Here is a 12,116-nt window from a genome sequence, read left to right as displayed (position 1 = left end):
AGGACCACTGCTTTCACTGACTACACTAAGCCATAAAAAAGAATTGGATTCTTACCTGCCATCACAGCAATTATGGTTTATGTTGCCCCCAAAACACACACGGCAGTACCAGAACTGTGTCAACTAGCTTTAACAGCTTCCCCAGCTATTAAGTACAGTAATTTCTGCTTCCTTTTTTTTCTTGGAGGAATATTCTTTTGTTTCCAGCCTCACTTACTTATTATACACACTGTTAATTAGCAACTATTTCTCCATACTCATAGGGTTATGGAGTCCCTATGACTGGAAAAGACTCTGTACCCTTCAAGATAAGAACAGCATAAAGGCAGCAACTCGCAAGACTGCTCTAGCTTAAAGCAAAGCTTTCCTCATTGCTCTCATCTCCTTTGACTTGAGTGCTGTCATCCTTCTACCAGAGCTTTAAAAACTTCATTACCACGAATGAAGGAAGACCAGAGCAATCAGAGAGGGTAGCAGAGGGTATAACTTAAGGAGCTGTTACTAGGATTTTTTTGTTGTTCCTGGTGGACTATTTTTCTCCTTGCCAGCAAGGAGGGAAAACCAGCAAGTTGTTTTCTCCAAGATTTTTTTTTTTTAGGTTTAAGAACACGGATTATGTTGTAGCAATTTCTTCGCTGTAAAGCGTCAGCTGAGAAGTCTAACAGTAAGAAGGGCAAGGGAAAACTGAATGCTGATGCAGAGAGTGCCAGCAGACATCATCCTCATTCCACGGGATGTTTGTAGCTATGGCAGTTGAAGTCTACACTTCCATATGCTTAACATACCCTATTTATAAGCCAATTTTAGCTGACCTAGCATGTATCAGTAGTACAGTTAGAGCCAGCAGCCTGCAGGAAAAAGTGGGCACAGGTGTTTCCATAGCAAGGCCTGTGAGTGTCTCCCATACATACTTCCAGTCTAAGCAAGCACATGAAAGGCTTGGCTTGTCGCTTACCTAAGGAACCAGGAAAACAAGGGGAAGCTAGATTTTGCTTGTGTCCTAATGCCCATATAAAAATAAAGACAGATGAAATACCCTTACTACCTTGTTAAATTCCATAAGCCGGAAGAGAACATGCTGCACACAGGTACAAGTAAAATCCCTTGCTGGCAGGTTTGCAGAAACAAATTTTTTATTTACACAGGCAAGTCTATCTTTAGACCCCATTTACCTCTTTACATTTCTCGAATATTTACATGACTTCATGATGCTCCAAGAAGGGAGTGATGAACAAAAAGATTACAGAAACTGTCAAAAGCATAGCAAAAAAAACCCAACCTATCATTGTGCTTTAAAACTTATGAGCTAGAATAATGTAGAAGAAATGTAGTTTTAGCACTTTGGTCCTAACGGTCATGCTCTAGAAGACGCTTAAATAGCAGAGGGGATTTCAGAAGTGACCGTATCCAGAGGTTGCCAGTGACAATTCATGAGTGAATCGTAGAGTTCTTCGCTTGTCTCCGTGAATTGTCTGTTCATTTCATCAACATCCAAGTAGAGCTGTGGATCTGAAAATAAAAGCCTGGTAAGTCCAAGTATCAAATCTGAGGCATGCGCACAAAAAAACTTCACGTGAAATGGCTAACAAAATGTATTTTAAGCTAAGTGTAATAAGCTATTAGATCTACTAATTTTAGTGAGGTATTTAGTCCTCTAAAATTTTGAGCCTCACAGCTCCAACTTTTGGGAATTTGTATATTAGAAGGCTGGGACTAGAACTGTCTTTCAAGATAAAGACAAAGACAATGTTTAAGATAGTAAAGATAACGTTTACGGATAATCAGCCATGAAACCCTCCCAAGAGTCATTTAATTCACTTCTACGGCAATACACGTTACATAGGATAGTTTCTAAACACTAACACAAAATGCCTCCACGTGAGGAACTTTGCAAACCTTCCAGGACACAAATATGTTTTGTACCGTATTTGTAAGTGCAAGCTGAATCCTCCTTTTGGAATCTGCAACATAAGCTTTTACCTCAGGGTGGAGAACAAAGCTTTTGCATATTACTGAGTTTCTAATATAAAATCTGTTTAGCGGAACCAATACAAAGAACAAAATTCTGTCTTAGACCATTTTCAAATGGGAATGAAGGCACAGGTACAAGAAACCTGCTGCGAAGCATTGACAGTGTCCCGTTTTACTTGATGCGGTCAGTGTATGCTGTATCAGCTTTAAAACCCCAGCTGATTGCAGATCAACCCCACAGAGGTTTGACCTCAGCTGAATTTTCAAGATGTTCTTCATCCAGTAGAGGTTGGCTTGTATTGTTAAAAGGCACAAGTATGGCTAAACTCAAGTGACAATGACAGAACCCTTATTACCGTCAGTAATTAGGTCATCACCGATTGCAGTCATAACTGAAGATTCCTGAAAGACAGAAAAGGCTAAGTTTAATCATAACTCATTTCAGAAAGCATCACAGATTCAAAGTGCTGCAGTCTCAACCCATTCCTTCTTCCTACAACTACAAGGATAGATGGCATTTTATCTACTTATTTTTAGAAGAAAGCCAATATTACAGTACAGGTTGGAAGGGACCTCCGGAGGTCACAACTAATACATTGACCACGATAAGACCACTTACAACAACTGTTTAATTTGCTTTAAGCAAAGCAAATCAGAAGAACAGGAACAGAAGAAGCGTACGCAATTATGCTGTCAAAACCATTCTTTGGTATGCGTGAACAAATAATGGTGTATAAATCACTAATTCTATGGATTTACTATTTAAGCACTTAAATACAAACACCTCTGAATGGAATCTGCTCTTTTAACTTCACACTAAGCAGAAAGCATGTTTTCAACTTCGGATTCTTTTTGCTGATTCACACAAATCTGTACAACATATTATCTGTGAAATATTTTCTTTACAGCAAGCGTGCACTATCTTTACCTCAAAAACAGCTGGAGCCATTAAAGAATCTCCTAAAGAGCAGTCTCCAACAGCTTGCATGCTGTCATAGGGAGCATAGGAGCTGTAGTTGTAGTCAGCGTAAGCATCGTAACTCCTCTGCGAGTGGTAGTTCTGGTAATCTTGGCAATAAGCATTATAGTTGTATGACTGGTACCGCTGCAATTCTGCTTTCAGTCTGAAACATGAGAAGTTGCATACAGTCAGAGAACAGAAACTGTAAACCCAGTTCTGAACTTAAACAATTTGTCAGCTTACATACTTCAAAACTTAAAAGGAAGCTTTCCTAAACAGTCACCTAAGTGACAGCTTAAGTCACAGCTCAAAACCTCATTTCTATAGAAGCAAGCATCCTCACCTTTGCCAATACCAGAAGGAATTGTTCTCATGGATTAACTCCAGAGCCTTGACATGGTTACCTGTACACATCAAGTATTTTTAGCGTTGGCATAAGCAAGCTGCTGCTAAGTCTCTGTGCTTTGCTAAAGATTGATTTAAGACCAGAGACATTTATCAAGCACAGCTGCTTTAAAGATGCAGTCTTAACCCTTCTATCTTTTGTTTGGTTAATTACTAGATCTTATTTCCAGAAAGAAGTGAATGGAGTCAGATTATCCATTTCAAAGAAGCATCTGACGCTGCCTGTCAGTTTGCCATGTCTACCTCCACCTGCTCAGTTTTTTTGTTTGTTTAAAGTCCATTAAACATTCAACAGCTGCCAACTATACCGCTCAGGTGAAGTCAGTCTTGCTTAACAACACAATCGCGATTCTCCAGCGTGACGCCTTATTATTAGTGGGAGAATTACAAAATACACTGGTTCTTAAGAAGAAAGGGCCAGCTGATTAGCTTTCACTACTTTCCCTTTCAAGATTTTCTCAGGGGCAGCTTCAGACTAATGACAAGAACCAAGACAAGTGCTATCTGTACTAAAACTGAGGTACACTGCATAAAGAACATTCAGATAACCCAGCTGCATATTCAAAAAAATCCGCTGTTTAGACTTGTCTTCACTGATTCTGTACAGGCAGACCTCCTGTGGTTGCAGTGCCCAGTTTCTCTGACTTGAATTGGGGATGCAGAGAAGTGAGTTCTATGCTTTTGGGGAAGAATACAAGCTGAAGGCATTCTGAAATAGCTTCCAAACTAAGCAAACATGAGGGACAAACTAATCCAATGGCTGGGTATTTCAATGCTAAGAGAGCACGGTACTCAGCCATTCAGAAACGTATTACTGATGTGTATTTTAATACCTACATTTGTTTCAATACTGCAAAGCTACACAAGTTCTAATAAAGAGGTAATCCATTGTCTTGTTACTGTAGTAAACAAACAGAAGATACATCATCTTACGTCTTCTGCTTCCAACTGCACTCTTCCTACATACAGTTGTGTAGGGAAGGAAAATCTGAAAATACTGTTGACGTTCTTCTGGATAGCCGAAGCAAGAAAACATGTTTGTGGCTTATTCTTGTTTTCAAAATAAAACAATATTAATTTAATCAAAAAATTTTGGCAAAGAAGTTTGGACAGTGCTCTCTTGGAGAAGAGCATTTCCATTCTAAAGCAGAAGGAGGCAACATTTGCAGAATTATGCTAGGTAAACAGAAACAGAAGTGTCATTTTTTACTATTTAACAGAACGCACAAGCTAACCTCATGAACATACTGAAATTGTTTATATGAAGTCCTGTTTTGTCAGTATCCTGGATCAAAGTTCATCAAATTTGGTATCAATTCTTTAACCGTTCAGAGACCTGAATTGCCTTAAATAAGTGATAGAACTGAGCCGGTAGAGTAAGAAACCCTCTCAGGAAGTGCTAAGCTTTAAACTCCCCATTGCCCTAAGCTCATGAAAAGCAAAGAATAGCATTCTAAACCTGTTCTAGTAATAACGCCTTTGGCTTTCTCCCTGCGTTCCCATTTTTCCCCCCCACTTCTTTCCTGTCAACCCACTGTAAAACTAGTTATGTGCTTCTCTCAAACTAGAGGGAAAGCTCTAAGAACAAGAACTCCCTAGCATATAAAACCACTTGTTGTCCCTTCTACCTTATGCAGGCCCAAACCTGAAAATATTTACCAATGCATTCAGCTTTGCTACTGTTGAGAAACAAGGCTGGTTACAATGGCAGCTAAGCCCAAGTTGCGCTGTCTGGCTAGACTTAACAGTTGGATTCCCCCAGCCATCCTGAAGCAGGTTGATGAATCCAGGGAGTCAAAACATAGGACTTCTGCATTTCTGGTTTTGTAGACTGCATCCTGTGTGCAGCCACTACAGCAAGGGCCACAGACTTTCCAAAGGCAGAGCTACAAGAATCTGATTATTTAGAATAACTGTATCAATGCACAACTCCTTGGCTACCTTTTAGAAATTCCTATGCTCAGCCGGATTCCTTTTCCCCCCAGACCTGGTGCGTTCTGGCAGTCTTGCAGTGCCCTCATCTGATCACCTTGCTCACCAAATCTGACATAGGCATACCCTCTACTATTTTCAAAAGGGAGAAAACCAATTCTGGTATGCATAACAGTTACAAAGCTAACGAATTCAGTTTCTGTCTTCTACAAAAAACAGAAGATAGCAGCTACTATAGCTTCTATTACTTAAGCAACCTCTCTGGCATGTGCACGTGCACAGAAAAGGCTTTCACCAAATTAAAAAACTTGGGCCAGGAGCAAAAAGCTTATTCCTTGGTAGCATTAAGATGCAACTCACTGAGAGCCAGCAAAACAATACATTTTAAGTGCTCTCTGCGTAAGTAATCAGATTCCATATTTCTGCATATACAGCAGTTAATCAGTTAGCACTAACCCACTCCTTTTGGAGCCACAAACTTTATTGGTCACAAACACCAAGAGCTGGCTGTAATTATCTGAACCAGTATTAACCGGTACCTCTGAACTCTTCAAACAAAAATATCTTTCAGGTGCTCTTAGAAGAACAACATCAATTGCCTGCAACAATTTGATGGCTTTGCTAAACGGAGCACTGAAAAGCACAGTGGTACAGTTTCTTTTGTAGCCTGTTCAGAAATTATAGCCCCGTGCCTACAGCTTCAAATCAGGCCAAGCTTACCAGCCCAACTCTTACAGCTTAAGTTCACTGCACTTGAATGCCTTCAAGACGTGCTTTTAGGAGCCATGGAGAAGAACCCTCTGGTAAGACCACCATTATAAAGTACTGAGTGTTGTTTTACACTTAAAATAGAACTATCTGTTACAGTCATTCATCAGCTTTCCCTAGGCTGCTGCTCTCTCACTACTGAATGTGATCCTGCTCTCAGTTTCCCACTAACTTTTTCCCCCAGCGGTTATGGCCTCTTTTCATCTATGACACTTTTAAGGGACTACACCGTGTTGAAAAATGCTGGTTAACATTTCCTTTTACACAAGGTGCCTCATCGAATTTTCCTGACAAAACCAAACCCCAGAACCTTAACTAGAAGAGGAAGCACACAAACACACACGCCTCCCTGGCCACCATATCTCCCCAAAACATATCTGTTCAGTAACAGACCAACTGTAAGAATACTGCGATTAAAATCAGTATAGCTCTATACACTGCTTTTGTTTGGGATTACTAGCTAATGTCCTTCCCCTTACCCCTTCTGGAATTAATACTGAATTCTGTACTCCAAAACGCGGTTCTTAAGTCATACAAATGACATTTAACAATCAGAATTTTTCCACACAGTGATCCTCAATAAAAACTTCAATCCTCTACTGCAGTCTTTCAACAAATTAAAGGAATACAAAACTGGCTAATAACTGTTCAGTGATTTTTGGACCTTTGTAGCACTAGAGTAACAGCAGTACACTCTGCAGCATAGTTGCAAGTACGTGGGAATAAGATACTCTCTCTCATCTCTTTTTTTCTCTGAAAAGTGTGAGGCCTCTATTTCACCCTACTAAAGATTTTACCACCAACTGTACTGCTAGCATTGAGACACTGCAACTTCTGTGCTTGTATGAGATGCAGGACAGGTTCCTTAAGGTGTCGCAATTTTTTGTCTAAACCTAGTGTTGAGATCAAAAAAGGGATTGCTACTAATTGCGTACGTATCAATAACCAGGACAGAAGACATGCTGCATATAGGAATTAAACTTTTTCTAAAGCTCTAGTACATGAACATATCAAATCCCGCAGATTTTTTCTAGTATGGTTTCAGAGGTCTTACTTGATGGACATAAGCGCACAAGTGAAGACAAAAGATATTCTGTTTACCTGAAGTACATGAAGGTTTGAACTACATTCTAGTCCTGATCTTTCCAGTCAAAACTGTTTAAAAAACAACCCACCAACAGTAAAACAAACAAGAAAACCCCATGCTTCCTCTCTACATAAAACTTTTCACAATTGTGTTTTCTGCCCACCACCTGGCTTTAAAAAGTATACGAACTTCTTTGAAAGATCATGTTTTTAGTCTGAACTCCAAATGAACAACGTGTAGGGCATGTAAAGAACAAGCACGTCATTAATGAAAGCTTTTCTCTAAAAAGGATAAACTTATTCTTGGGGAAAAGTGTGGAAACAGATGTTATCTAGGCAATATTCCTACAGGAAAAACGAATAATTTTGCCACACCTCAAAGGAAAAAATAATTGTGCTTAACAGGTAAGAAAATAAAAAAAATCAGAGCAAACCAAAAAATAAATCACAGAATATGCATCCTCGTTTTAATCATTAAGGATTACCTTTGAGCTCTGCTTTGGTGCTTGGCTTTGCACTTTCACAGGCTACACACTTCGTGGCCTCTGCTTTGTTTTGAACCAAGCAGGTCTCCCAATCCCAGCTTCCTTCAGGCTTCTTGAATTTGTCTAAATCCAGAAATTCTCCAGAAGGAGCAGAAAATGCAGATGCACTGCTACTGGTCACAGGTGTTGGACCCTCTGTGAGACAAACAAGACAGTTAACCATCCTGTTTGAACATGAACTATAAAATGAACATTAACTTTTAAATTTGATTTGTCAAATCCCACAGAAATGTTCAAAACTACTCCGCAACTCCCCCCCCCCCCGCCCCTGAAAAAAATAAAAGCCACCAAAAACCCACAAAGAAACAAACAAACAAACAAAAAAACCAGAGTGGAACTCAAAGCTTCCAAACAACACACAACTCTGTTCAGCACACAAGCTTCTGCTGCTGTTGACCACAGTGTAACCTCCATAAAGAGGCCTGACAGGTGCCTTTTAAAAAAAAGGTGCCTTTTAAGAGAGAAGCAGAAGATAACGCTTCAAATTCAAAACCGGAAAGACAAGAATGGCTCTTCCCTTCCACAGCACACGCAGAAAACTTTTATCCTAGTATTACTTGCATCGCTCTTCCTCTTGACAAGTGCAACGTAACCGTGCAATTCACTGCACCATGGTCACAGTAAACCCCTCATTTCCAAAATTCCTCCTTGCAATGGCAAGAGCCTCAGACAAAGATGCCGACTGACCGCTCAGAGGTTGGAAGTCCAAGAGAATCAACTCTGTCTGAAATCCATTATCTTACCTCATGAAATTTCAGTCTTACCGCACAGGATGATTACAAAAGCCCGGTCTAGTCCATCTTAATTTGTTTCTTCCACGATATATTTGCACAGGTGTTTTTCGATGTAATGGCATGTTAAATGACATTTAGAGTCAAAGTTAGAATTAGAATCGTATTTTAAAAACAATACAACCACGCTCAAAATCAATTACGGTCACACACAATGGGAAACAACCCAGTACTGCCCTGAAGAAGTTACCCAGCGGGTCACTCGCTTTCTTGAAGCCTACCACTGACCTTCATAGGCATCTCTCTGCTTTAGCTTAAGACTAGTTAAGACTACACTGTCTTGAAATCTGGCTTCACATCTCCCCTCAATTACATACAAACGGTGAGTAGAGGCATTTTGGACACATTCTGTAATTTTTTTTACTTATTTTTTGAAAGAGAAAAACACTAATTTTTAACTCTTTCTATGGAGTTCTCATTTTCGCCAGTGAAAAATCACTATGTTGTTTTTAAATTAAGTCACCCACTTCAGCCATCTTCCCTCACCAGTTGCAAAGCCGGGGGTATCTGCATTGATCCAGCTCCGTACTAATACATTTCACAATCAGTTCAATTTATGCAACAGGCTGGAACCTGGGCTGAGACCTCTGAAGTGCCTGTAAACCAATCCTGCAGACAGCCGCTAACCCATCAACCGTACCTGGGAATCGTGTTGCTTAAAATATTCCATATATGCAACGTACTTTTATTCTGTACAAGATTCACAGAGGCTAGGATGGAAACAACAGGAAAAAAAGGACCATACCTGGTTTCTCAGACTGACAGGCTACACATTTGTTATCTTCCGTCTTATTTGGTACAAGGCATATTCCACAGTCCCAAGAGCCTTTCGCCTTCTTAAATTTGTCTTCAAAGCCCAGAGTGGCTGTTGTGTCAGTGCTGCTCGAGGAGGATGTCACTGTCACCGAGCTGTCTGTGACCACTGGTCATGTCAGAGCAGGCATTACTCCCGTTCCAGGTTTTGGTGTCTCACATGCTATACATTTTGTAGCTTCCGGTTTGTTTTGGACAAGACATGTATCACAATCCCACGTTCCAGGTACTGTTTTGAATTTGTCTCCAAAGCCCAGCATCCCTGCTGGGGGCGCTGCTGGCTTTGAGGTGTCGCATTGACTTGAACTTACTGTCTGTTTCATACTCTCAACTGTTGACGCTTTAGTAGCTTGACAAGTTACACATTTGTCCTTCATGTCTTTGTTTTGCAGAAAAGGGTCACATGTATCAGATTGCCAGTACGATGCTTGTTTAGAAGTCTCTTTACCTGCAGAAAAAGTTGTTATTGCAGGCCTAGTATAAACCACTGTGCTTGTTGTAGGTTGCGCAGACGTAGAAGAGCGTGTTTTCAACAATCCAAAGTCTAGGAAGCAAGAAAAAAAAGTCTTCCTGTTAGCGCAGCACCTCACTACATGTAACTAAGTGACTTTACTAGAGGGCAAAAATTTCAACCCAGGTGCCAATGGTTACAACTAGACATTCAGACCGAGCGCAACAGGAAGTCCCCAGAAATCTTATCTAAACGGATGAAATTTCATCTGCTGCACTGGGTCACAACAGAACATTTCGTTAAAGCTTCATTTAACTCTTTGTTTCCAAGCAAGCTTTAAATCAACATTTTCACTGGTCGATACAAGTACAAACAGACAGTAGCTGACTGAAATCTGACAGTCCAACGTGGAATGGAAATAATACAATTTGATTAAGACGCGATGCCCAATCGAATCAGATTTCTAAAGCTCCTCCTTCCGTAGCAGATGACTCAAATCTACTCCAGTAACTGTACAGAAGTTTGTACTCGGAGCAGCAATCCATACGGTATTTTCCCACAGATGCTGAATATTAATTAAATAATAAAAACTCAAGACAATTGAACAACTGTCTAATTTTCTATAATTAGGACAACTCCTTATTTAAAAGGTGGCAATTTTAACAGAAAAGACAAGCTACTAATACAGAAAGACTAAAGGAAATGCATCTTAAACAGCAGCTCAAGTTGCTTGTAAATCTACCTTGAACATAGTTGTTTTGTGGTTTGTTTGTTGGTTTTTTTTAATCAAAAATGAAGTCTTTGAACAATGTGGATTTAGATTCTGCTTCTTTTAAACCGATAAAGAAAGTGAATGTCACTTCACTCAGAGGTCTTTCCTTAAACAAAATGCACAATGTATTTTCTCTCACTTAGCTCTTTCCAACAGAGAAATGTGCTGCCTTCTTAACAAGTATGTAAGTTAGAAGAAGACTTTTGGGAAAAGATCAAATTCAATAAAGCCCTTTTTCTTAAAAGATATCTTTTCCACAGACACACTTTATGAAACTGTTGAAAACAATTGCAATTGCTTAAAAACAAAATTCAGAAAAGGGTTTTTAACGTAAAACACTCCACTTCTGTTTGCAGTTTAAATTTTAATCCACAGGAGCCATTGTAAGCTAAGGCCCAAAGATTCGCAGCTTTCGCCATGTATTTGGAACTGAAGCTCTTTCCTATTCTTTCTTCACCTGGGCTGAAGGTGGGACAGGAGTGTTGAGCTTTACAAACATTTCCTTTTCAATTCCACAAATTGTATTTACTTAAAATGAAACACCGATTATCTGGCTAATTCTCTTAGTACCTCATTTACAATTACATCCTAACACGTAAAGGAGATGCAACCCATCTGCTTTTCATCTTGCAGTTTTACTTCCAGCAATAAACACCACTTAGAATAGAAGGGGGCAGATGCACCCTAACAAACGCAGCGCTTAATGTAATGCTCTCCTACATTCATATTTATAGCAGATACTCTATTAACCATAAGTCGTGTGTTGGTTTTTTTTTAATAAAAAATGCTAGCGTATTTTTTGCAGCATCTTTTTAAAAGGAGTTCATTATCTCACCAGGATTTTTTAGAACGTCTAAGACGCTTCCTTCCTTTAATACGTGGGCAGTGGTGAAGGGACCACCAGCAAAATCTTTGACCTCCTCTTTCTGTGTGTTGATGTTGGTTGAGGTGGTGGTGTCTTTTGAAACAAAAGAAAACAAAAACAGCTTTCACAATGTGACCTAGTTAGAGCAGATTATACTCACTTTTGTTAGAAACAAGAATTTCCAGCTTTCATGCTTCTCACATAAGAATCTTCACAAATTCTACTTACTTTGCAATGCTTTATGATTACAAGCAAAACAAAAAGCAACAAAACAAAACAAAAATTATAAAAGCAGATCTGTCACTGGAAAAATACTGCAGAAGTCCAACACTGCCTGGAATTGCTAGCATGCGCAGACAGGACAGATTGAAGATTTAATAAAGAAAAAAAGGAAAATCAGCACTTCAGATCTGAAGTGCTAAAGTTTCAGTTACCTAGGGTAAGAAAGGGCGTCACTGGAGTACCACTGGGTCCAGAAAGTTCTGCCGATTTTACAACGGGAACACTAAATGTAAACCCAATCTGCTATGAACAAGAGAGGTTTTTCAGATTCTCAAGCCACAGGAACTCCAATCGAATGCACACACAAAACCAAATCTGAAAGCTGCTCTTCACATTTGTAGCACGCATGCTGAATGACAAATTATAAGCCAGAAGCCTACATACTTTTCTCCATCAAGGCAGATTCTGCTTTAGTGTTCTGCAACAGCCTACTAAATGCCTAAGAAAAAAAGTCAAGCTCCTTTATTATTTTAC

The 12,116-nt window shown here is 39.6% G+C and overlaps 1 protein-coding gene across 1 annotated transcript in view; it reads right to left on the bottom strand.

The window, feature by feature from the left end:
* Positions 1–1,115: 1,115 nt before the first annotated feature.
* Positions 1,116–12,116, bottom strand: part of LOC310880919 (nuclear pore complex protein Nup153-like) — a 30,785-nt gene continuing 19,784 nt past the window's right edge. The window contains exons 14-18 of the mRNA XM_083797459.1: positions 11,795–11,882; positions 7,609–9,816; positions 2,900–3,095; positions 2,328–2,373; positions 1,116–1,509 (exon numbers count right to left, since the gene is read on the bottom strand). Coding sequence (XP_083653585.1) covers positions 9,386–9,816; positions 11,795–11,882 — 519 coding nt within the window. The 3' untranslated portion in view covers positions 1,116–1,509; positions 2,328–2,373; positions 2,900–3,095; positions 7,609–9,385. The remainder of the gene's footprint in view (positions 1,510–2,327; positions 2,374–2,899; positions 3,096–7,608; positions 9,817–11,794; positions 11,883–12,116) is intronic.

The sequence above is a fragment of the Anser anser genome (genome assembly GCF_964211835.1).
Source record: "Anser anser genome assembly, chromosome: 13".
NCBI classification, from domain to species: Eukaryota; Metazoa; Chordata; class Aves; order Anseriformes; family Anatidae; genus Anser; species Anser anser.
The sequence above is the reverse complement of the archived record's forward strand: the minus strand, read 5'-3'. Positions and strand labels throughout refer to the sequence as shown.